The 26,628-nt window shown below is 43.9% G+C and overlaps 1 protein-coding gene across 2 annotated transcripts in view; it reads left to right on the forward strand.

Annotated features, from left to right (window-relative positions):
- The window catches only part of LOC102003926 (multidrug resistance protein 3), a 62,188-nt gene that overhangs the window by 22,537 nt on the left and 13,023 nt on the right, over window positions 1-26,628 (forward strand). The window contains exons 11-20 of one of the 2 annotated variants that reach the window (XM_005414906.1): window positions 246-371; window positions 2,564-2,767; window positions 3,119-3,289; window positions 10,149-10,310; window positions 15,447-15,620; window positions 18,127-18,273; window positions 19,758-19,862; window positions 21,042-21,119; window positions 22,832-22,915; window positions 23,780-23,983. In XM_005414906.1, the coding sequence (XP_005414963.1) occupies window positions 246-371; window positions 2,564-2,767; window positions 3,119-3,289; window positions 10,149-10,310; window positions 15,447-15,620; window positions 18,127-18,273; window positions 19,758-19,862; window positions 21,042-21,119; window positions 22,832-22,915; window positions 23,780-23,983 (1,455 nt within the window). Of the gene's footprint in view, window positions 1-245; window positions 372-2,563; window positions 2,768-3,118; window positions 3,290-10,148; window positions 10,311-15,446; window positions 15,621-18,126; window positions 18,274-19,757; window positions 19,863-21,041; window positions 21,120-22,831; window positions 22,916-23,779; window positions 23,984-26,628 lie in introns of those variants that run through there. The other variant, XM_013510114.1, reaches the window with a different exon arrangement.

Genomic DNA, 26,628 nt, shown 5'->3' on the forward strand with positions numbered 1-26,628 from the left:
ATATAATACACTGTTTTTTCCTTTTGTTTTTCCCCTCCTTCTCAAAAACATAAATTTAAAAGGTGCTGGAATGTAGTTCAGTGTGCAGGCCCTGGGCTCCATCCTCAGCACTGCAATAAGAGTCTTCTTTATCATTTAAGGTGCTTGCTTCTTTGAGAGTTCAGTGCCCTTACTTGATGCATTTTGTTTCAAGCTGAACTGAATTGTTCCAGCTTTGTTATGAGATGTGACCTTTATCCCTGCAGATCCTGAAGGGGTTCAGCCTTCGGGTGCAGAGTGGTCAGACGGTGGCCCTGGTCGGGAGCAGCGGCTGTGGGAAGAGCACGGCTGTGCAGCTGGTGCAGAGGCTCTACGACCCCACTCAGGGCACGGTGAGTGGCTTTGCAGCCACAAACTTGGCAGAGGAGCTGCCACATAGCAACCCATCCTTTGAGCAGCACCTGGGCAGACATAGGCCAGACTGGCTTGGGGACAGCAGTCCTCTCCTGAGGACCAGCTCCCAGAGCCCTGGGTCTGACCAGTCACACTCCACGCAGAAGTGTGGATAGCTGCTCACCTGGGAACCCGGTGTCCCAGAGCAGCAAAAGCCCAGCACAAACACTTGGGTCTCTTAAGCTTTGGAGTAGATAAAGGGTCTCTTAGATGACAGGAACATGGGGGCAGTCACAGCTTGGGGTCCATGTTTTTTCTTTTAAAAATTTTCTTATAAATTCAAACTTACAGAAAATTGAAAGCTGGGAGTATGCCTATGCTACTCACCTAGATTTACTCTTTGCTTACTTTTGACCCACTTACTCTGTTACACCCTCTGAGTGAGTGTAAATAACACACTCATTGGCTCAAAATATATTTCCTAAGGACATTTTCTTGTATAACCACAAAATAACTATTAAAATCAGTAAACTGACATTCGTGCAGTACAAGTCCACAGTCTATATTCAAAATTTCCTCAGCTGCCTCAATTTAAGGGCATTGAGTTCATGTAATATTAAAATGTACCTTAACAATTGTGAAACAGAAGATTATGAGATAAAAAGAAATTTTAAAGACCATAAATAAGGCGTTAAGGTAGAACAGAGATCATGGGAATGAATACAGGATTTTCTAAGATATATGACATTATTTATTTAATTTAATAAAATTAAGTATTCTTGGAAAAATCTGACATTATGATGCAGGAACAGAGGCCATCCTCATGAACTAAAGTAAAGTCTAGTTTAATTCTAGTAAATATTTTCTTTATTTTGAAAAAGAACCTAATAAAATACTAGCCATTAAAGATAAGCAATCTAAAAATATCTTATTTTTCAATTAATTAGAATATGTGTTATTTTTATAATATATACATCAGCAGAAAATCTTCAGAAATTTTACAACTCATGAATATTCATTATTTACTTTATAGTCAACACTTTTCTTACCTCTGAAAAAACAGAAAAATACCCAGTGATATTGTTGATTATTTTACCCTCTCCTTAAACCCCTTTGCAATATAAGTTTTTCAAAAATTGAGATAGAAGTAACAAATTGGAGCAAAAGATTTATTACATATAAATTACATTTAATATTTGAAATGAATGTTTAATATGAATCTGTGAAGGCAATCTGCTCATTATAGCATGTGACTTTGTGAATAAATACAAATCTATAAAATGTTTCAAGAAATGAGCATGTTCACTTAAAAATAGATACAAATGAAAATAGAGATAAGCTATTTTAGAGAGATAGAGATAAGCCATTTTGAGGTGCCATTTTTAACACCTTACCCATACTAATTAGAAAAACAAATTAAGATGATAAAATCCAGTGTTAGTAAATTACAATGAGGGAAATATATATATTCCTGATGACACTATCAATTACTAAAATATTTTAGAGCACTGTTTGTTCAGCCTTAATTCGGGAAGCAATAAGTGGCCAGCAAACAGCAGCCATTGTAGACAAGCAATTGTTACCCAAAGAGAAAATAAATCCCACTCACTGTGGTAATTCTCTGCTTTTACAGGGATTTTAGAATGAAACCAAATTCAAATAGTGGGAACACTAAAGTAGATTAAGGCATGTTGAAAGTACCATAATGAGATCAAAATGATATTTAGCCTAGGCAGGCAAATGGAAATTTTTACTTAAATTTGGAATCTATACGTAAAAATAATAGAACAGCAAAAATATAACTGGGAATGTGGCTTAGTGGTAGAGCAGCATAAACCCCAGCACCACAAAAACCAAATCAACAAATATGTAACCCAAAAGAGCTTATGGAGAACAATTCTTCCAAATAAAACTATGTGTAAGAAAATAAATATCTTAACACAGTATTAACTTTTAATGTTAAAAAAAAATTTTTTCAGGTACCAGGAATCAAACTCAGAAACCTACACTTTTAACTTCTAATTTTTAATGCTTGCATATTGCTGTTTATTTCCAATTGCCATTTTGAGAAATAAGAAATTGCCATTTCTGAAATAAGTTCAACACTAGCTAAGATTTTTCATAATAAAGACTCCCACTACTTTAGCTATCAGATGGTTTAAATATTCACCACAAAATATTTCTCTTTCAGATCAGCATTGATGGCCAGGATATCCGGAACTTTAATGTGAGATATCTGAGGGAAATAATTGGAGTGGTGAGTCAAGAGCCAGTGCTGTTTTCTACCACGATTGCCGAGAACATCCGCTATGGCCGCGGAAACGTCACCATGGATGAGATCAGGAGAGCTGTCAAAGAAGCCAATGCCTACGAGTTTATCATGAAATTGCCACAGGTAAAGGCTCTAACCATGTGATCGTCCCTGAAATCAGAACTCTGCCTCACGGCTTCCAAGAGTAAGCCAGTGCTGAGATGCAAGGCTGTCCAACTCTGCTAGACCAACCCTTGGATTATTCAGTAGAGGCCTAAGGAATATATTCTGGTACACGGGTAACTTAGAATTGTAAACAGAGTATCTGTTGGCAGTTTTTTATGTCAGTGTTCGTTTGTTCTAGTATGATTTATGATACGCCATGATAGCTGAAACTCAGCTCCAAGTCGTCTTCTTGTATTTCTGGACGCCCTCCCTTTTGTATTTAAAACACCTCCGGAGCTCTTCCACCTTTCGCTTTGTTTTCTGTGGTAGAAATTTGACACCCTGGTTGGAGAGAGAGGCGCACAGCTGAGTGGCGGGCAGAAGCAGAGAATCGCCATCGCGCGCGCCCTGGTGCGCAACCCCAGGATCCTGCTGCTGGACGAGGCCACGTCCGCCCTGGACACGGAGAGCGAGGCCGAGGTGCAGGCAGCCCTGGACAAGGTCAGTGCGCTCCAGGTGCCCGAGGGAAGCAAGCCCAGCCTGTACTGCAGATCACTGTGGATGCTCGCAAACCGAAGGGCGGATGAAGCGGGACACAACGAAGCCGGGAGGGTGGACGGAGGTCCCAGGCTCTGGCTCCTCCTTTGCGTTGGACTGCACGGTCTGCGCAGGTGACCAGCCCAGGCCCGCGGCGACCGCGGCCGGAGCCCAGACCCAGGCCCTGCAGTGAACCGCTCAGCGAGGTCTTGCACACAGGCTGTGATCAAAAGGAATTGTGCTAAAATACACGAAAAATTTAATAGGAAAATAGTTATAACTATTTTTCTATGACATACATTTTAATGATGGCATAGTGTTCCTTTCTTTGGTTACTATAATCCGTTTAGAAATTTAATCTATTTCTTTATGGCTACATTAATTTCACTAAATCAGTAGGAAATAAATATTTTATTTATGCAAAATGCATACAAACACACAAAGAAAAATCTGGTTACCTCAACAGTGATCCAGCTAAAATAGTTCAGAATGCTCACAGACAGAAATGCAATCTTTACCCAGGAAGGAGACTGGATGCTTTTCTGGAAATCAAGTTCACGTTGCATGTTTGAAATAAGCAATGCATTTTAAGGGGATCATTTAAGCAGCATATACTGAGCTCAGATATTTTTATCTCTCACAAGCATCTTTATGAAACTGAAGCTCCTTAGGAAGAACCTCCCCAGGTGCAGACTTGGGCTCACTGCTGATGCCAGCCGTAGTAACAGCACCGTGTGAACCCCAGTGAGGTGACACCCTGTGGGCACGTTCCAACACAAAATGTATAATTTTAAAATGTTTAGTGATACATGTGCAAACTTCTTAAAAGAATTTAAAATTACTTCTTGTAATTTTACAGACAAGATTACTGACCTTTTTTCCCAGAAAACTTTATATCTGACTCTAACACTACTCCCTTCTGTGTTTTATAGTATAGTTAATCCATACTTCCTCATTCAGCAGACAATGTTTTGGTTCATTTTATATCATTTAATGATTATTGAGACAATAATTACTCCCCTCAAAGTTTCACATTCACTTATATTGGTTTCATGTACATTGTCATAATACTATGTTAAGGAGTCAAAATGTAATACACATGAGACTTTTTAAAATTTATTTTAAAAATAAAAGAAGGAAAACATATTAACAAACAGACATCCATTTACAAAACAGCAGAAGAACAATACAAACAATACAGAGTTACAGACAAAGTGGTAGGAAATTAACAATGGCTGCTGTATTACGTATTGGTATCTTCAAAGTGTTTTCTCAGGAAAATAAATAGAGACATACATTATTGATCAAACAAGTAATCATTAACTGTTCCTTTCAGTAAAGCAATAGAAGACAGTAGTACAACTATGTTAGCTATCCTGTATAGGCATACCTACATAAATTCCCCTTCTTTCCCTTCTCTTTTCCCACACCCCAGTTGCCCTTCACTTTTGAGCATTTTCCTTTTGTTTCACAATGTCTATCATACCTCCTAGTTTTTATTCACCCTTTCAGGTTCTTACACTAGTGAGACAATATGTTGCTTACACATACTGTGTTGGGGACCACTACAAAGTGGCTCTGAGCAGGATTTAATATTAACCAACTGGCTTTCCATGTTTACTTGTGAGTTGTCTGAAGCTTACGCACCTTTCTGACAATGACCAATGTAAACATATCATGATAATATATTTTGAACAATATTTATTGAGGTGTCTCCCATAACGCTATGGAGATTATTGGGACTCCTTATTAATGAATAAAAACTGGTTAATGTTATTCCAGGCAGCTGCTTTTGTATTCATCAATTGGAGTCCTGTCTAACAATCTCTCTCTACCCTAAGGAATTTTTATTTAATTATGTTAACCCCTCCTTTTTTATAAACATCCAATCATAATACTTGACGCATTAGTTTTGAACAGTGAGAGACTCTGAAGTTATAATATATTGTGACATTTATAAGACCAATTTTAATATAATTTTGACCAGCTGGCAACTTGGTAGAAGCAAATCTTTAATTTAGATAATGTTTATCTATGAGCCAAATTAGATTACAGACAATTGCTTCAAAAATCAAAAAATATAAAAGAAGGAAAATTTGTTGAGCTCAAATAAAACAGCTGTTACAGATTCAACAGAGAGACAAACAAACAAAAGCACATACACATGACAATTTACTTATTAATTCAGAGTACACTCAAATATATTTTTGGCCACATTGAATTGTAATAATTTTTTACAATTTTTTAAGTTTGTAATTATAAAAAGACTAGTCAGAACTTCATTTCCCTTTTTTTTTTTTGATAGGTCAATTAGCAGAGATCTCTTATAAAAGGAATTTGGAAAAAATAAAAACCTTTTACCCATAATTAGTATATTTGTAGTATTTTATTCTGTCTTAATACCAGCAACTTTCATGTATTTCCTGCAGCTTCCAGCTTAGACATCGCCATGCTGTGTCATGTACTCAGACCTTCTATTTCTTCCAAATGTTCCTGTGATCTCTGTCTGTAAGACTTACTATAATTCAAGTTAATATTATCATGTATGTAGACTCACCCGCCCCTTTTTTTATAGCGCTTGTGGAATCCTTCTGTAAGATTTTACACAGCAAAGATACATCTAAAGAAATTACAAAGATTTAAACCAGTCATTGGGAAGGGCAGTTGGTTAGCAGTCCTGGTTATAGCACCCCCACAGGAAGTAATCAAGCATTTACATCTCTTAAGTTTTGTTTTGTTTTTTTTTTGCGGTACCAGGGATTGAACTCAAGACCTTGCGCTTGCCAGGCAGGCGCTTATGCCACTGAGCTACATCCCCAGCCCCATCTCTTTGCCTGATTTCTTTGGAATAACAAAGACAGGAGTATTCCAAGGAATGACTGAGTTTTCTAAATGTCCTAGCTTAAATTGTTCCTCAACTAATTCGTGTAATTTTGATTAGTTTCTCCCTGATAAGTGGCCACTGATAACACCCAAACAGGCTCTTTGGTTTTCTATTGTAAAGGCAGAGCTGTTTTGCAGGGAGGGGTATCAATAGCCCTTGTTAAAAAACCTGATGTCCACCATTCTTAGGTGTAGTTTGCGTAGGCTCTTTGATTCCTTGTAAGTTTTTCCTAGCCCTCTGTCTTCTTCATACCCCATGTTAATCATCACTGGTCTAATTTTAGGATTTGAATCTATGTGTTTAATTTTAGTATTAGAATTTGTTTGTCTAAATTTAAAGTCAGAATCACTAGTCAATATTAATTTCCACTTTAGTAGCAAATCTTTTCCCGCACAAATTGACCCAAACAGGTGTCATCTATGGTAAAAAGAAGCTCTGCGAGCTGCAGGGAGATGTAATCCTGCACTTCGCAATTCAACAGGCATAAACAAAAAGCTCGTTATTAGCATTTCGCTGAGTTCCAGCTGGGAAGCAAGCAGGGGTGTCAGTTATTTCCCCTTTTGTGGCTCTTTGTCCCTTTAAAACCTGTAAGTTTCTAGACAGAGCCACACAGGATGTTCTCTTGAAAAGCTCCTGCTCCTGCTGAGGTGGTCCCCCTTTGACTGCGGAAGCCTCTGCTGGGAGCTCTTTTGTTTATTGGCATCGTCCGTTTCAGAGAGTATTGGCAGTTTGCTCTGTAATGGACCTAAACTGAACAAACTCGGTTCCAAGCTGAAAATGTCCCAGGGGAATCGACTTTTTCTAAGCAAACCTTGGAGCAGCTGTACGGAGACTTGCTCCTCGACTCGTAATTTGGCCCATTTTTACTCGCAGATAAAATGCTTTTCACAGCGGGAAGACTCAGCCCTATTCCTGTGAAATGTTTTTCTTCCCTCTCTTCCCTGGCGTCCCTGGTGAAGAATTCGTCCTGTGAAGGCCTTCTCTGTCTCCCAAACTTTCCACTGTAGGTAGACTTACTTGCAGGGATTTTAAAAAAAAGAAAAAAAAAAAATTTGCAATCCAAGTATTAAACCTTGGTAGGGTCAAGCCATGTTGGGTGCCAAAATATCTAAACCAGGGTTAAATAACCCTAAGTTATCACAGGCTGATCGGGCCTGCAATCTCCCAAGCGAGGGGACGTCAAAGGCTTAAATGGAGACAATGTAATGATTTTAGGGCACCGGGAGGGACTAACTCCCTTACAGTCTCACTATTCTCTGAGTTAGCCAAAGACTTCTCTGGCGGCCTGTATTTATTAGGTTTTCAAACAAAGGGAGAGGATACTCAAGAAAATGTGGGAATCTTGCAGGACCTTGGGAGAATTTTCCCAAGTAGTAAATTATGTCAATCAGGAGAACTACCTTATCTTTAGGTTGGTATTTATTGCAGGAGTGTGGGGCCTGCAGCTGCAGTCTCCTCGTAGTTAATTGGGGTTGCAGCCAAACGTCCTCAGCTGTAGCCTTACCTTGTTAGGTGCCTAAGCTTCAGACAACTCACAAGTAAACATGGAAAGCCAATTGGTTAATACTAAATCCTGCTCAGGGCCACTTTGTAGTGGTCCCCAACAATGCAGGTCTGATTTATTTCACTTATGAGTATGGTTTCTAGTTGTGACCATTTACCTATAAAAGCCTCGAGTTTATCTTTCTTTATAGCTGAGTAATATTCCATTATATAAAAGTGCCACAATTTTTTTATCCATTTCTCAGTGGATGAACATTTGTGTTGCTTCCACAATTTAGCTATTACAAATTGTGCTGCTATGAACATGGGTGCTCATATATTGCTGTGATATGATGTTTTCAGATCTTCTGGGAAAATACCCAGAAGGGGAATAGCTGGGTTGAGTGGGACCTCTAGACCTAGTTTGCTGAGGAATCTCCACACTGATTTCCACAGTGGTTTCACCAGTCTTCATTCCCACCAGCAGTGGAGAAGAGTTTCTATTTCTCCACAGCCTCGCCAGCATTTGTTATTGGTTGATTTCTTAATGATATCCACTCTTACTGGGGTGAGATGAAATCTCAGTGTTGTTTTAATTTGCATTTCTCGAATGACTAATGATGTTGAACATTTTCTCATGTATTTATTTCCCATTTGTATTTCTTTATCTGAGAAGTGTGTATTCATCTCAGCTGCCCATTTTTGGATTGGGTCTTTGAAATTGGGCAGTAGTGCTGATGTTTTTTAATTCTTTATATGTTCTAGATAAATACACATGAGACTTAAAGCAAGAAATTTACAGAAGTAATTAGTGCATATATGAATTGAGTGATTAATATTAACTTAAAATATGTACACATTCATGTATCAGCAAAGACTTTTTAAGGTAAACGCAGGTAGAACAGGAGAATTTTTTTAAGTTCTCTTAAGCCCAACAGCACAAGGTCCAACCCTTCCAGGACACAGATATTCAATACATTAGTGCTTGCTGTGCTAAAGAAATGCAATCATTGGACATGCTGTTTTGTGATATGACCTTTGCAAGACACGATTGCCTTAAAGTTTTCTTCAATATTTGCACAAGTCCCTCAGCTCCATCAATTTCTTTGTGTTCTGTAGGACTGTGCCACACTCAGTTGGTGATCACTTATGTCTCTACTTTAAATGTACAAGTTCATTAAATGAAATATATTTCTTCTGAGTTACGACAGGAAACGCTGTCGTTGATTTTTTCCAAGGTTCTGTACTCCAGCCTCCTCTCTCAGCCTCTCATGGCAATTTCCCTTCTCTTCCTCAGAGTCCCCTGGAAACATCACCTCCTCCCCCGCCGCTACCTCCTGCTCAGTGTAGCCCAATAGCACGCATCCTAGGTGTCTCGTTACAGCAGCACCCAGTGCTCCCCTTTCTGCTGCTTTAAGCCAAACATAGTGGCTTAAAACATAACTTTTTTCTCAGTAATCTGTGAGTGGACAGCCCATTGCTTCTGCCTCCTACGGCTCTCACTCAAGACCAGGCAGCTGAACAGTGCAGGGTGCCTCCTGCACCTGCCTGGCTGTACGTGGTGGCCGCCCCTCTGTCTCCCAGAATTTATAAATGGTTCATGTTTGTATATCTGAGACACTTATCCCGGTGCTTTGCACGAATAGAGACTAAATATTTACAGAGTTGGATATGACAGTCCAGCTCATTGAGAAAATACAGACGTGTTTTAAAAGTAACAGTAACGACATATCAGCTTTTGATTCAGTTGCTAGCAACCATACATCAAAATAAATGTTGTTCCATACAATTTCTTAAAAACAGTAGATTTGCTATTTTGACTTTTTTAAAGGAAGCAAATAATCACAAAAGTTTCATGCCTACCTGAATACTCATACTCACTGTTACCATTCTAGAGGGACAAATTTCTTTATAGTTGTTGACCTTGAATCTAGGATATTTGTGTGCCTCTGTCTTATCATTATTGGGATGTCTGAGAGCTCTGAAAAGAATCTGTTTGTGTCAAAACACTCTTTCTTGGAAAGGGTGACAGTTGCTAGCTTTTAAACTTGTATTCTCTGTCCTTCTCACACAGTATTCATTCCCAAGTCTGACTCCAACTCCTCTTTATTGATCTGTTGACAGGTCTGACACGCTAAAAATCAAAGACTAGTTCAAATACTGTCCGAGTGAGCTATGTTCTAGCCGCTTCCTTTGTCACTGTTTTGCTCTTTTACATTTACTTAAACACAGTTGATGCCTCTGGATTTATTTTAATATCAGGACTAAAACAGAAATGCTGCGTTATTTCTTTTAGCCTTTGGTAGGAGAGTGATGTTGGTGCCCTAGTCACAGAGACATGGAGTGTAAGCTCTTCTCTTTGCAGCACGAACAGCCTGCAAGGCTTCAGATATGTGTGCTCACTGACTGTGCTGGCCCCACAGCCTAAATGCTGCAGCATGTCCTTCTCCCCCTTAGGCCCGAAAAGGCCGGACCACCATTGTGATAGCTCACCGACTGTCCACAATCCGCAACGCTGACATCATCGCTGGCCTTGAGGACGGCGTCATTGTGGAGCAAGGAAGCCACAGTGAGCTGCTGAAGAGAGAAGGGGTCTACTTCAAGCTGGTCGACATGCAGGTATCTCCTGCCCAGGCCTTTTGCCTGCAGTTCGTCCCTCAACATACTATTCTTTAAACTATCAAGACAGGGTGACGCAAAACGCCTGCAAACCAAAAAGAATTAGAAAGACCCCTAAAAGTGAAGAATACATCTGAGACTTTAGTTCAGAATCAGGGAAAGAGTCTATGAAAGAAGTGGCTGGGGGAATACAGGGAAGTGCCCAAAGCACTGTGAACGGACTCGCAGGAGCGGGCTCTGAACTGCCTGCAGATGCCTCCAGGCTCACGGGTCCTTCCCACCCTAGGCAGGGATGACCTGAGCGGGAGGAGGAAGAAAACAACAGTGCCAGGGGCTCTAGTGTTCAGGGAGGCCCTGAGACCTAAAAGTGCTTCACTGAGGAAGCCAGCAAGACCAGCAGCAAGATTTATGGCTCCGGGAAGCTTGTCGTTTGGTTGTCTTTGGTTAGGTTGAGAATCACTAATTTGTCTTGTTAAGCAAGATAGTATATTGTGCTTTGTCTCGCTTGAGCAACTTTACAGAATAAATAACCTGGAACATGTTATTCTATAACTGTGACTCTCACTTGTAAGAGCATATGCATTTGCTTTCCTATATCTGTAATTAGTATATACGTATATATTTTTGTTTTTTCTTTAATATTTCAGATATATATCATTCAAATGCTATCTTTTTTACTTAAGAATAATTATAAATAGTGTGAAATTAGTCATCTATCTGAAGTTATATGCTTTGTGTGCTTCCAGCATTTCTCTACTCTAAATATTGCCGCTGTGAACACAAGTGAGCCTGAAAATAGGTCAAAAATTTGCCTTGTTTTCTGACAAGGAGCTTCAGTGTCTACATTTGGAATACGAACTCGACCAGGAGAGGCTGTTATAAGCTTAAGGAGTAAGCACCTTTCACAGAAAGACAAATACTGTTTCTTCTCATACGTGATTGCTTTTTTCTCTTGGAGACAGGGCCTCACTATGTGAGACCTAGGCTGGCCTCGAATTCACAGTGATCTTCCTGCCTCAGCCTCCCTGAGGCTGAGCGCTGGGATACAGGCATGTGCCACCATGCCCAGCTACTTCTTCTCGCATGTGGAAACTAAAAAAGTTGATTTTCTAGGAGTAGAGGATAAAATAATGGTTTTAGAGGCTGAGAAATGGGGGAGGCAGAGAGAGAGGCTGGCTAATGCGTGCAGGCCTGCAGCCCAGCAGGAAAGCTGGTTGACAACAGTGAACAGTATTTTTCAAAGGAGTTGGTAGAGAGGGCTTTGTTTCTGACATGAATGACAAATGAGGTGACAATTATACCAGTTATCTTTATCTGATAATGACACATTGGTGCGGGCAAGATCACAGTGTATCCTAGAAACATATACAATAATGTGTCAACTAGAATACATAGTTATATTACTCACATCATACAAATATACTAATACACAGACATTTTTTGTTTAACAACCGAGTTCTGTCCCTGCAACTAGGTTGTCAAATGGACTGGTCACTAAATGAGGTGTTATATACAGTGTGTACATTACAATATTCAGAATAAAGAAATGGTCAGAGGAAACTCCAACTTCATGATTTTGCTTTTAATTGCATAACTTTTACATGCAGTACTGTGGTATATAACAGAGCATAAAACCAGCACAATCAGCACAAGTTGTACCACTGTATAACCTGGTGTACTGTACAAAGAAAAGATATTGAGGCTCTATAAACAAGTTGCACAAAACCATACAAAAAAAGGTGAATTATAAGTCCAAGCAGCAAGTCTGAACAGTGTACCTTTGTCTAAGTCCAGTCACTAAGCAATAAGTTGCTAAATGAAGAATGTCTGTATTTTAACAAGGAAATGAAATAAGCACCTCAGTATACCAAAGAAGCCACTGAAATGTTTAGAAGGGTGAATATACGATATGTGAATTATAGCTCAATGAAGTGGTTAGTTTTTCTTTTTAAAAAGAAACTGATGAAAGTAAATGCATGATTAATGGTTGTTACTGAAATTTTTAAATTTCCCAAAATGAGTGTGTCACGGAAATGATAAAAAGTCCTACAGTGTAGGCTTGCGTTTGACAGACTGTTCTCCGGCAGGAGGGGATAACCAGCGTCTTTGCCAGTTGCTTCCATGTGACCACGATGCCCTACAGCTCTTCAGCATTTCCTTGGTTTCTATCTGTTGAATGTTATCTTAAATCCACTTTAGTTTTCACATCATTAGAATTACCAAGGCTCTCTGATTTCATCTATGATGACACACTAACCCTTAAACAAAGTCACACTTTCCCCCTTGCTGTCCTGTCCTACTGTGGTGTCCTTGGAAGAATGGCTTTCCAATCCCATGAGGCTAAGGCAGGAGGCTGTCGGACAGCTCTGACCTTTCTAATCATGTTCCTTGGGCTTTCTTTCCTAGGAAAAGTTACACAGTTTCAGACTGAATGCTGGACTGATCTGATAGAAACATGATAGCATTGGGCAAGTCATTTTTCTGTGACTGGCACAAGATCCTGAGAGGGGGCAACAGGAGCTTAACAAAAAACTAAACCCATACTAAAAGGAAAGCTGAGACCTGGTGGGACCTGACCTCCCTGATGGAGAGGCAGCAACTACCCAGTATGGTCTGCCTCTTTATTTGTACACAGTAAAGCGTGTGAACGGCTGAAATTGTGAAGTCTCAGTGTTTTGCTGAGAACACTGAAAGTGAAACGTTCTCAGAGCTCTCTGTGCTCGGAGATAACAGGGAGGAACACCAAGGCTGGAGACCTGCTCTAGTCCCAAGCAGTTCTCCAGCCTCCAGCTCAGCTGCTCCCCACATCATTTCACCAAACTGGGCCTTGGAATCCTTGTTACGTGAGTAGGACTTGCATTAGGACAACCTCAGGTGCTCCACTAGCTCTGAGATTCAGTGAGTTTTAGGTGGTCTCCACTTGGGTGTCCCCACGGCTCTCACTTTGGCTTTGGGTTTTGTGCATCCATTTAATTTTCTGTTGGAGACATGGAAGAAAGAACCGTGATGAGCCAGCAGTTCAGGAGGGCTCGCACTGATGCTCCTTCCTTCTCCTCCTCCTCCCCATAAAACTAGGGCCGACCTAGTTTTAATTCAACTTTGCTTCACTTTATTTCTAAGAACTACCAGTGCCCCTCCTTTGGGTAGATTGTTTTATTGCTTCTTGGTTGTTTTTTTTTTTAACATATCTTGTTTTCTGACGTAAGGTAATATATTCTATTTTAAAAGTCTGAACATTTAAAAAAACCTCAAACATATATGTCTTAATTGTAAAGTCATCACTGTTTAAACTTCACAAATGACCACTGGCTGTGGTTTAATATTTATTCTTCATCTTGTAAGCCTAAAAGAGCTAGACAGTGTCTCAAAATTCCTTTAACTATTCATGAGATGAGTGCCTTTTCACACGTTCGGTGGCATTTCTGTCATTTTCCTCTCTGTATGTATTTTTGCCTGTATTAGGCCATTTTTCTATTGTATTCCTCATAATATTCTTTTTGTTGTTGTTGTTGTTGTTGTTGTTGTTTACCAGTACCAGGAATTGAACTCATGACCTTGAGCTTGCCAGGCAGGCGTTGTGCCGCTGAGCTAAACCCCCAGCCCCTCCTCATAATAGTCTTATTGATTTATTCAAACTCTTTGTATAAAAAGAAAACACATTTCTGTTGCATGTGTTGAAAATATTTTCTGTTTTGTTTTGTTCTTTTCAATTTCACTTTGTTGGTTGATTGGTTGCCATAAAAAGAGTTTTAAAATTTTATAAAGTTAGATTATCAATTGTTTTCAGCATGTGCAGTTGTTATTAGAAAAGATATTCCACCCATGTTTCCTTTCAGCATTGATAGTTTCTATTTTACAGTTGAAACTTTGGGCAGTTAAAGTATATTCAAGTGTAAGAAATGAGGGATATTGGTTGTAAATGTGTGTTTTTTACCTCCTGGTGAAAAGCAGCCATTTTAAATTCGGAGCTTAATCATCTCTCTGCTAAAGCACCCAACACCAACTAAATGAGAACCTTAGGTAAGGCACAGAGAGTATTGAGGAATAGGCAACGTTCATTTGGCCCTGGAAGAAAGCCAAGATCTGAATGGCTTATTGAAGAACTGTCCACTGAGGGGCACCCATGACAGCATGGGTGAGATTATAGAAGGAAGAAAGATAAGGGGAGGCATTCATGAGAGGTGGTCCACTTTGCCTTGCCATAAGCTAGATTTTTGCAGCTTGAGCAGGAGGTTGGAAAGTATGAGCAGTTTCTGAGCTACCCTTTAGGAAAATGAGCCTGGTAGCAGTGTGAGGGTGGATGGAAGTAAAAATCCCGAGGATCAGTTACTTATCCAGGCCTTTAGCCTGTGTTAGGAGATAGCATAAAATCACTTCAGTAATGAGCAAGTAAGGAAGTCCACCAAGCACAGCATACTGCATGTGGCTCAAGGCAATACGTAAGCACATGGGCAGTATTTTGCTAGACGCTGAAAGTTCTACTGTAAAGGCGATGAGGCAGCACGTGGAGATGAGCATAGACAAACGACTACGGTGTATAAGGCAGCAGCAACAGGGACGAGCTTGCAGCAGAACCTGAGTACGAGGAGTGGAGTGAGGAGATTCTGCGACAGGACTGAGCCTGCATGTGGGGTCGCTTGGGGAGAGGTGTGAGTCAGGGAAGAGTGCACAGAGGGTGAGCAGAGCAGTCCTCACCATCGCCTGTGGGGACCGACCAAGCCTTTGCCTCCGCTGTCCTTATTTGTAGCTGTTAAATGAACCCCGGTAATGTTTCTGTTTCTTCTTCCCTTTCATGGTGCTCGTGACTTGTTCTCTGATTCATACACACTGAGCAAATTCCCTTGTGCCTGCTGGGTGATGAAAATTTTGTCTTTACATTTTAGAAAATGCTCACATACTTGAGTTCTCATATTGTTCAAGTTGGATGAACCTTTCTGTCATTTTCAAACTTTCTTTTTTTTTACTTCTGTGCATTGGTGGGCTTTATAGTTTTCCAGCTAATCTTGATCTACAGCTGTTATGGAATCCAAAAATCTGACACATGTAATATTCAAAATTGCTTTATGATTCTAAACTTGGAGGACACATCCATGCTGGCACATGTCCACACAATTTAACATTTCATTTTTCTTTCAGACATCAGGAAACCAGATCCAGTCAGAATTTGAACCTGAACTAAATGAAGAAAAGGATGCTTGTGGTATGGCCCCAAATGGCTGGAAATCTCGAATATTTAGGAATTCTACAAATAAAAGCCATAAAAACTCACAAATGTATCATAATAGCCTCAGTGCAGAAAACATTGAACTTGTAAGTTCTTTTTCCACTTAAATTATGTCTTTATTTTATAGTTTTGCTGTTGAAATTCTTGGCCTTGCATGTAACTTTCAGGCACAGGTGATCCCTACTATGATTCTTCATATTCTTACGGAAAAAAGGAAGTTTTGGGCTGGGGATTTAGCTCAGTGGCAAAATATTTGCCTCATCTGTGTAAAGTCCTGCATTCCATCCCCAACACAAGTGCGCACAGGCGTACACACACACCCCACGCCCCCATACACACAAAAGAAAATTTCAAATCCTAAATGCATTTGACAGTAAATTAAAATAAATTCCAACTAAAATGGCTTTCTAAGGTTCCAAATAGATAAAAAAGAAAGCACTCCTTATGCTAAGGTGCTTAATACTAAAATTAAACGTTTCCTTTGCCTTTGAGGTCTGTAGGCTGGTCCAAAGTGTGTTATCCTGATGTTGATATACTGTAAAGACACATGACATTGGGTTGCCTACAGTAGGAAACCCAGAGTAACATTGGCTTAAGCAAACTGAGAGTTTTTATTTTTCCTTCGTATGAAAAACATGAGTGCTGAGAAGCTCAGGTCTGAAGTGGCAGCTGCACAGTTAGCAGGGACGCCAGCTCCTTCCCGACTGGCCTCACCGTCTGGCACATCTTCCAGCCACAAGGTCACATCGCGATGCAAGGCTGCATCTGCAGCTCTCCCCTTCCTGTCTGTGTTCCGAACTCCAGGAAGAGCGGAGACTTTCCAGGAGTCCCACCTCGGATTTTCACTGAGGAGCTGTTTACCATAACTTCTGCTGATGGCTATAGCTAGCTTCTGGGAGTGCGCAATATTGCATCTTTTTTGCTATGTACATTGACACTATGAATTTGGTGGGAATCCTCTAAGAAAAGAAGGAGAAATGGCCAGAAAACAAAGTGAAATTGTATATTCTGTAACATTCTTTATCCGAGGGTGTTAACTGAAGTGAAATAATTTTATAAGAAAGGAATCCATCCTAAGAAAGGACAGTTTCTCATCTCCAGATATGGTTTTATTATACCTTGATGCTATTTGTTGATAAAAGCTGAGTTAATTTACCCTTGTGTTGGCCGGAAGAATCTAATCTTACTGAGAGTTTGCTGCATCCCTTTGCCTGCCTGCTGTTATTTGCTGCAGGAATTGCCAGGGGTTTCTTAGAGGTCTTATTTTTGGTGTATTTACAGAAAGAAGAATAGGTGTATTATTATGGAACTTAGTTTATCATAAGTAGGAGAAGCAATATACCCCCATTTGGGCTATGGAATTATCCACTGTTCATTTCTGCATCTATTTTGAGAGTTATTTTGCTAAATTTTACAATCCAGTATTTTTGGAGGAGCACGTCTCTTGAAGAAACGCACAGAGCAGAGAGGAGGCCACATATGCCACCATCAACAAGACTGTCCTAATACCATCTGGGGGATGAATAGTGCCAGAGGAGAGGGAGAAGTGAAGTCTGAGCAGAGGGACTGGGAATACCTGTCAATGCACTGAAGACCAGTGCTCTGGGGAAGAGGCCCATGTACCGTTCCACAGGCCAGGACTTCAGATAATGTTAGCTAGGAAGGAAAACTCCTCCAGTACGAATCATGTGGTTAATGTGAAAGAGGAAGGCTGAGTAAAACCTGCTTCCATGTTCTCTGTTTCATAGACACAGATATAACCTAAACTGCCTCATGCCTATGGGCTCTAGATGCACCTTTGTCTCCAGTGTGATGCTAAGCTGCCTCTGTAACCAGAATATGCTTCTTCATGAGACCCATGTCTTTCATGCTTGACCAGACACTTAGTTCAGCATTTGTCCAGAGTCTGATATGTGCCAGGAATTGGGTTCATTTCTGAGAATATAAAGACATGGTCTTCCTTTAAAAAATACACACTTGAAAAAATACACACTTGAAAAGGAGCTATGCAGACAATACAACAAAATCACAAAACAAAACTGTCATATGAGAGGTCTGCTCAGGGAAGAATGTGGTTTTTCAAAAAGGCAGCACTGGCAGGATTCTGGGGCAAGGAGGCCAAGTGCATGTTCTTTGGGTGGTGGTGATGTCCTATATTTGTGAGGGCGTCACACATCTGTCACATGCATTGTCTCCTTGGACCCTGGTGTCATCCCTGAGAGAGAGGCAGGGCTGTATCTTTCCACTATGACAAAGAAAGGACAGTGCTTCCACAGCCCCGCCACAACTGTCCACCAGTCTGAGCCGTGACCTCCAGGGTTAGGACTGGACTCCGGATGGCTTGTGCCCAGACCTGGCCACCTCTCAATCTGCTGAGGCTGGAATGGAAGCCAAAGGCGGCCTCCAGGTGCAGAGCCCATGCAGGCCTGTGCTGAGTCCTCAGTGGACATCGCCAAATTGTGTGATGTGCCATCCCGCTCTCCGGGAGTCTGCTCCTCATTCTGGCAGACAACGGTCAAGCCTTGTTTGTGTCGGCAAACTCCGGTAATTGTCATACGGTCACTACCTGGTTCCGATTTTTCTGTGTTTTAGGATGCAAATGTGCCGCCAGTGTCTTTTCTGAAGGTCTTGAAACTCAGTAAGACCGAATGGCCCTACTTTGTGGTGGGGACAGTCTGCGCCATTGCCAACGGAGCACTGCAGCCAGCATTTTCCATCATATTTTCTGAAATGATCGCAGTGAGTTTGAAAATGCTATGTAACGGGTTCATTTAAATCAGACCCTGCCCAGCTTGCTCCCTCTGGGGTTAAGCAGCTTAAATTAAACTAAACCAAAATCCTTAGCTCCCTTTGGAGGTAAGGTGTAAGGGAAAGGAAGTAGTAGCCTCTGAGCTGTTCGAGTTCCGGTGTCAGTGCAGGTACACAACACAAAGTCAGGGAGGATACAGGCTAAGTGGCTCTCTTTCCTTGGGCCAAACTGGATGAGACCATGGCCCTCATCTGGGGAAAGCTGCTGACCATGCCCCCAGGGAGGTGGGAGGTGGGGGCAGCATGAGGGCTCCAGGCAGAGCATGCAGCGAGCCGACTCTGAGCACAGCCTGGCCTACCACTGAGGGTGCGGCAAACAGGCCAGGTGCATTCCCTCTCTGCACCTCAGTTTCCTCCTCTACAAGATGAATGTGGCAGCTAGGATGCGAAGTATTAAGAGGAGATAGAGATAACTACATGGAGAGCATGTAAGAATGTCTCACTCATGGTAAGTTCTCAAGTGACAGCTCCTACACCTGTTTTAGCAGTCTTCCCAAGACCTGGGGCACTCGACAACAAAAAGGGAAACTCACACTATCCAGTCATTAAATTCATTGGGAGATGTTTACAGGAAGATAGCCAAATTATCTGTCTCGGCCAAAGGGAGAATTTTTGATGTATAGCCACCTTAGCTAACCTCTAACCTCACTGGACACACTTTCTGGTTAAGAATGAATTATCCTCCATCATCTTAAGAGTCTGTTATTCTTGTGAGATTAGATACTGATCTACAATGAAGATCGTAAGACAAAAAGTTTGAAAATTTAGAAAGCGCCCTCCAAATCTTACTAAATTTAAAAGAAAGTCATCCTGACTGTCTTACAGTCCAACAGCTGTGTGGCTGTGTGTACGTTTGGGCAACGGCCAATATGGCGGGTGCTGCAGTAAGTACTGGAGATAAAGCAGCGCGCAGAGTAAGTCACATTGTGCCCGCCACAGCCCCCTGCCGAGGCTGTCAGTGCACAGGCCGGGAACAGATCTCTGAGCATCAAGGGATAACGCGTGCTTCCAAGGCAGCGCGGGACGATGTGGGAGCAGGAGAAGGGGCGCTGTGCGCAGCGATACTTGGTAGGGGTCCAGTGGAGGAGAGGGCAGAGGAGGAAGGACAGCACCACGCTGAGGTCCGTGATCCCCTGCTCTCAGCACCAGGAAGCAGCACTGAGGTCACAGGGGACCAGGGTGAGGGGAGAGAGAAGGCTGGAGAGGCGGTGACAGCAGGAGGGGTTCCTGCCCCTGGACTACACACTTACAATGGGTACACGGCCATTTTAGTTGTGTATATTTTACCACAATTTTAAAGCCTCACATATTCAAAGCCTCGTGTGAAAAATGTGACTCTCAAGCCACTGTTAGGAGAGGAATCCGCAGGGAAGGGCAGAGAAACCCAGGTGGGCTTTGTGAATGTTCTTCCACAGATTTTTGGTCCAGGGGACAACGCGGTGAAGCAGCACAAGTGCAACATGTTCTCTCTGCTCTTCCTGGGCCTGGGGATCATTTCTTTCTTCACTTTTTTCCTTCAGGTAAGCACCAGTGACCTGCCCTTCTCGGCAGCCTGCAGTTCGGTTAGGGAAAGCAGGACCGAAGGGAGCTTTCAAAGACTGGGCTGCAGAGACAGAGGGCCTGAGGCTCCGGCACAGGCCAGACTCTGCCCCAGGACGGCTGGGAGCCCTCGGCTGTCCCAGGGCACAGGACCACCTGCAGCAGGAGGATGGGGAGGGCACCCTGGAGGACAGCTGCCCACTTAGACTCGAAGTGCAGCGCAGCGGCACCCTGGCTTGCTGTGCCTCTGCAGCGCTCGCGGCTGCTTGCCTGATGAACGAGTGAGAGAGCGCACACGTGCGTTCCGATTTGCAGACCTGGCCGAACTCAGCTCGTTAAACTTGCTCCACTTGTTCTTTCCTACCTAATTAGACTTTTATCAAATTTCTTTTGCCTTGTTTAACCCATGGGCGTCAGAGGTCCTGCAGTCCTCTTATTAAGTCAGCAAAATACCATTTCCTGGTCGCGCCAGCTGCATGTCTATCACGGCCAAGCCAGCGTACAGGAAGCCAAGCCTTCCCCTGAGAAGTCAGCTCTGCTCAGAGCAGCTAGGGGATCAGTCTGGCCCTGGACTGGTCAGATCAGGGAGTGGTGTTTTAGGGGTGTGGGACCAGTGGCTGATACCCATCCCCGTGCAGCGGGAGGAGAGTGAGCAGTGCTTCTCCGCTTCTCTCCCCAACAGACCCCAGAAAGCCTTTAGAAAGGGGAATGGCAGGAAGGGAGGAAGAGCACCTCGCTGCTTCCCAGTCGCGAGCAGGCAGTGGCAGCAAACCAGAGCGTGCAACTTCACCACGCGGCCTCCCGCTGCACACGCAGCAGCTCGCGTGCACCCCCACACACAGCTGTGCGCCTTCCATTTTCAACTCGCAGTTGTAGTTAAATATGGTATCTTTGTCACTGAGATGCTACCCTTGAATGTTTTAAAAAGTAAATCTGCTCAGAATGGTTTAGAAGCCCAAACTGGACAGTTCTGGTTTTCTGTCTTATCCCAACATACGGTACTGATGATGGTAGGAGCGCACCCATTTGAAGGTGCGGTTTTGAGTTGGATGCTGGTCCTGGCTGTTATTTGAGTAGTTGGATGGTGTAGAGTGATGTGAACTCGGTGTGAACGTGTGTGCCCGTGTCAGGACTGGCAACAAGAGCCTCTTTCCCACCAGGGCTTCGCGTTTGGGAAAGCCGGCGAGATCCTCACCATGCGGCTGCGGTCAATGGCTTTTAAGGCGATGCTGAGACAGGTAGGCGTGGCATGGGGCTTGGGCTTCTTTCACCTGAAGCCTCTTCCTCTTCTGTGGCCTCTGATATGCACACTTCCCCCGGGAAGCCAGTGGCAGGGCTGAATGCATCTTGCAGGCTGTCCCGTCCTCCCACACCTAGACTCCTCAGTGTGTTCATGGAACTGGGCTTACTTTCAGCAGTCTTTTGTTCACCCTGCAGCTGTCTCCACCCAGGGACACGTCCTTTCGAGGACACAGGCCCTGGTCAGTCCCCAGAGACTCCGGAGTGCCTTTGTACAAAGGTGGGGCTCGTCATCTCACCGACGTGGGTTTTGTTTTAGTGATTATGGAAACTAAAAGGCAACAGCGTGAATTTGTAGACAAACATTTTCATTGGAAAATTCATTGCAGGAAAAAAATAAATAAAGCTGACTCTCCCATAGACAGGCCAGGAAAGAGGAGAGAAGCTGGCTGCATCACAGCTGAAAGCCCACTCCTCCATAGACACAGGAGCCCTGGTGAAGGGTGGGTTTCACTCCTGGGGGCCCTAAAGGAATGTCACTGTTTATGGTTTTTTTAAAAGAGAGGCAGGGGTTTGGGGACAGGATGAGCTCAGTTACTGCACAGGCATGAGTCTGCACACAGTCCAAGTTGTGCTTTAAAATGTGTTACGTGCCCCTCTTGGATGAGGCTGTATTATAACGAACAACAACGACAGTGAGAGTCAGTTTTCAGTCCCATAAGTGGCATCTCAGCTTGCTTCAGGCTCATCAGCTCCCCACCCATCTCGTTTTCCTACCTCAAGCACAGCAGCTCACCTAGCTTACAGCTAATTTACTCCGCTTATTACGACCCGTAAGTTGCAGCTCTCTGCCTGTCTCTCTCAGGCTGTCAAAGCCCAGCTATCCTCTCTGTCTCACGTTCTTGCTCCAACGTTGACCACGCAGGCCAAAGGCGCTCCCAACTGCCATAATGGCCTTTCCCTCTCTCCACATCAACTGACTCGTTAATTCATTCGGACATTACCAAGCACCAGAGTGCTGGCACACTGTGAAATCCACCCTCTGCTCTCTCAGTAAGTTCACATTCCAGTGCAGGAGAGTGAGGAAAGTGTGCAGATGTGACTTCCCTATTTTTATGGAGGACCAGACAAGCTATCCACGTGACAGCTGATTACACACCTAGACGGTGTGTAGGGGCATACAGCAGGCATTCTGAGCAAGTCAGAGTTGATAAATCTTTTCTCAGTATCTTTTGAATTCTTCCTATGTAGGAAAAATTATTTTATATGAAAGTAAGACACCATGGAGGAGTGGCTTATAATTAAAATCAAAGACATGCTTTTAATTGTTGTTTAAACAAAGCAAAAGCATGGTGAGAAGCCAGGGCTGTTTCTCCTGCCTACACTTCCCAAGAAGGACATTTCTATGGGCACCATGTCAGGGCAGAGGCAGGACAGTGCAGGTGGGCCCAGCACTGGGGAAGCTGGCAACGGATGACCCTGCTTCCTAGCCCAGAGATGTCCCCTCTGCAGAGGGCAGCCAGAGTTGTGCCCCAGGGTCTCTATGCGGGGATTGGGGTTAGCCTGGGCTCCACACTGCAGGAAGGTCTCTCCTGAACTCCAGCACCCGGCTTTGGCACGTGTACTCACTCGGCAGGGAGGCTGTGGGAGTTTTCACTGATTTTCTTTGTTTTCATCTGGAGCTAATTTAAAGTTGTGTTTTGTACTGCAGGACATGAGCTGGTTTGATGACCATAAAAACAGTACTGGTGCACTTTCCACAAGACTTGCCATGGATGCTGCTCAAGTCCAAGGAGTATGTAGCCTGTACTCTATTCGATATTTCTCTTTAAAAAACCAGATCTATAGGATAGCTGTATCTTTCTAAATGCTCAGCTGGAAACAGCAGAAAGCTCCATTCAAATTTGCTCAAACAGTGAGAGGAAGGTTAGACTCGGGGTTGGTGGATCTACTTGCTCAAAAATGTCCTTAGGTGTCTGGGCTCCTCTGTCACACGGCTGAGCTCCTCCTCAGGGCTGCCTTCATCCTTTGCAGCCCCAGGTTGGCCACCAGTGGCAATCAGAGATACAAGCTTACTTGTTTCCTGTCAGTGGCAGAGGGCACACACCTGTGTGTCAGCCACCAAACTCAAGCCCCATGCCCAGCCCCATGCCAATCACTATCCAGGGGAGGCTGTGCCCTGCCCAGCCAGCTCCACCCTGGACGCTGGAGTTCATAGCTTTGGTGCAGTGGCTCTAGTTTTCTGAACAGGCCAATACTAACCCCGTCTAAGTGTGCTTTGCGGCAACGCTGTCTTGGGGAGAGGACGCTGTTACATGGTGTCGGGGAGTGTCAGCTTCCGTCTCCCACGTTTGGAGAAATGATCTTTGAGATTAGTGGAATAGTGTGGCATTGGTTTCCTCTTCAAATTGTCTTTGTGAGCATGTGTGCGCCACCCCAGCCACGCAGAGCAGAGCAGCCCTGCCTGGTTCTGCTGCCAGCCCCCGGGCAGCAGGGGAATGAGAGCTAAAGGCCCAGTGAGCAGCTCCGGTCTGCATGGTCACGGCAGAGAGGGCGAAGCCAGGCATCCCGCTACCGAGAGGCTTGAGACCGGGTCACTCTCCAGCATGAGGCAGCCTCAGAGCTCCACGCACAGCGGCACTTTCCATCTCTCTTCCAGGCCACAGGCACCAGGCTGGCTCTGATCGCACAGAACACCGCAAACCTTGGCACTGGCATCGTCATCTCCTTTGTCTACGGTTGGCAGCTAACTCTCTTGTTGTTAGCGGCTGTTCCATTTATTGCAGCATCAGGAATTGCTGAGATGAAAATGTTGGCTGGAAATGCCAAAAGAGATAAAAAGGAGCTGGAAGCAGCCGGCAGGGTGGGTGGACAAAGCTTCAGTTAGTGAGCAGAGGTGTCTTTGGGCATGTTTCATTGGAATGATCACAGTATGCATGTTTTAATGGTTGAGTTCCCTGCAACTCCTCGTCACCAACTCTGAAGGAGGTATTTTACCGTAGTACTACTGCCTGCCTTGAAAATGAGGCAATTAATGTAAAGCTTTTAGCCCAGGGGAGGCATTTACCATGTGATTATTCTAAAGAACTTGTAGAATGTATTTTACCTCAATATCCTGATGTCATTTTTAAAGCAAACGTCACCCTATTTTACAGATGAGGAGACCTTAGGGCAGAAATTAGAAGAGCGCTGTCCAAGGGCAGACCTTTGCCTGCTTTGAGACCCTGCTTTTGCTTCTTGGTGTGATTTTTAGCTCTAAGGTTGGCAGCCACCAGATGGCAGTAATGGCCCGATTTATTGGCAGCGCTAAGAGGCAAGTGATGCTGGGCCTCATTTTTGCAAACAGGGAACCTGAGGGGCTAGGGTGCGGCTCAGCGGCAGAGTGCCAGCCTACAAAGCAAGACCCTGGGAACAGCGCGGGTGGCTGGGGTTCGAGTCCAGGTCTGGTTCCAGAACTTGCACCTCTTCACAGTGTTTAAATGTGACGGAATCTACTTAGAAACACTTTATTTGCATGTACATGCATTTAAATACTCAAGTGTGGGTTAATATCACAAACATTTTCATTCTTAGATGTAAATACTATCCTTTACTGAAACACTGGAACAAAAGTGATGAATATCAATGTGATAGTTTCCATAACCCACACTTAAACCCCTTCACAGACACCACTGCCATGGCCTTCAGCACAGTTTCGGGAGGCAGGCCGGACAGTGTCCCCAGCCCTCAGGGAGAAAGCGACACACACAGCTGTGTGGCACTGGCAACATGATTCACATTACAACCTGGCAGTTGTCCCGTACCCCCGCCCTTCACCAGCACCAGTGGCAGCTCCAAGCGACTCAGTCAGGGGGGCGCTCACCTCCCGGCCTCTCCAGGTGGCTCCCGAGGGTCCCAAGCTTGCGGTCCTCCTGGCTGTTCCCTGCAGTGCTCCGCCAGCCTTTTCTTCGCTTCTGTGGCCGTCCCTGAGCGCAGTGCCCACCATGGTGTCCGCCCCATCATCACCACCCTCCCCGTTCTTTCCACTCTTCGGAAGGGAGAACTCTCCAGGTAGAACAAGCTTCCCTAAGACAACTGCACAAAGAGAACTCTGGGCTCTAGTTAGCAAACGGCCTTACCTCTATTAAAGGTTTACAGCGCTGTTACCAAGCTGTCAGGATTTGCCTACCGCGTAAGGGGGTTAGAGTTAAGTGGTACTGGGAACAAAACGACAGAAAGCCTGGGGCTTGGGCTTGGGCTTGAGCTTGGGCTTGGGCTTGGCCCTGCCCTTCAGAGTGGATGCTGGAGAGCTGCCCCCAATCCCTACTTTCCACCAATTTCCTCCTAAAACTGCTTCCATAGGCTAAGTTGTGAGAAGCCACCTTAACCTAATAGCACACATAATGAGAGATTAGAAATTTAAATGTTAGTTACCAGCAATTCAGTCAGTTCGATTTTGTTACTCAGCCCACTGTTGCTTACCTGAGAGAGCACAGGTTACAGAGAAGGTTCTGGAAACCCCATCACACTGCTCAAAAGGAAATGCTCTCATTTACCTGAGTGCAGGTTAATGATGGCTAAAGTGCATCAGAACTTGGGATGTGCCCATTTCAATTTTCTGAAAAGGGCTTGTAATGACGGTGTTGGTTCTGAAAGTTATTACATGCACAGTCCCATTTGTGCCTGTGACAGGCCGCTCTGAATGGAATCTGAATTAACACAACCATGCACATCTATTATTCGTGTCACCAGGCTCTTCCTGTACCCCGTCAGTGGAGACGGCCTGTGCTTGCCATCATCTGTAGACTCAGGCCCTGTGGCTGAAACAGCGGCCTACGTTCCAGAGCTGCCCACAGAGAGGAAGCCCAGGCTGAGGGAAGTCCACCCAGGGCGTCTGTTATGGTGAAAAAATGGGGCAAACTGGGGAAGCCAAAAGGTTGGCCAAGGGAACCCGCAAGAAACCAACGGGCCTAACTTGGAAAAAACCCGAACCCGGGGAAAAAGAAGGCAAGGGGAATAAGGGAAAACCAACACCCCCCTAAGGGGGGGGAAGCCGGTTAAAAAAGAAAGGAAGGAAAAAAACCGCCTGCCCCCAATCCCCCCCGTTGCCCCGGCCGGTTGCCCCTCCGCCGCCAATCCCCGCTTTGCTCCTGTTGCTTTGCTACCTTCTGCCTTGGAGCCAGCCAAGTATGGACTGAAACCTCCATAAACTATGAGCTAAATAAACCCTTCCTTCCTTCATTTTGGGCAATGGGTATTTTGTCTCAGCAACGAGAGAAAAGTAACCGAGACAGTGTCCTCATGCTGCCACTTTCTGACCAGGACTTTGGACAGGGAGGAGGCTTGTCTCTGGCCCTGCAGTGGTAGAGCGGGAACATTTACCCCACCCCCACCCCCAGGGCTGGGTGAGGCTAGGTGATTATTTCAACCAAGGAGACCTTCTGGCTGTTGCTATCTGTTAGGTTTTAATTTTTATTTATAATAAAGATAGAAAGCTTCTCGGCTTATCTAGTGTCTTGCTTTCACCTG

Source organism: Chinchilla lanigera, unplaced genomic scaffold (genome assembly GCF_000276665.1).
Source record: "Chinchilla lanigera isolate Chin_1 unplaced genomic scaffold, ChiLan1.0 scaffold00206, whole genome shotgun sequence".
Classification (NCBI taxonomy): domain Eukaryota; kingdom Metazoa; phylum Chordata; class Mammalia; order Rodentia; family Chinchillidae; genus Chinchilla; species Chinchilla lanigera.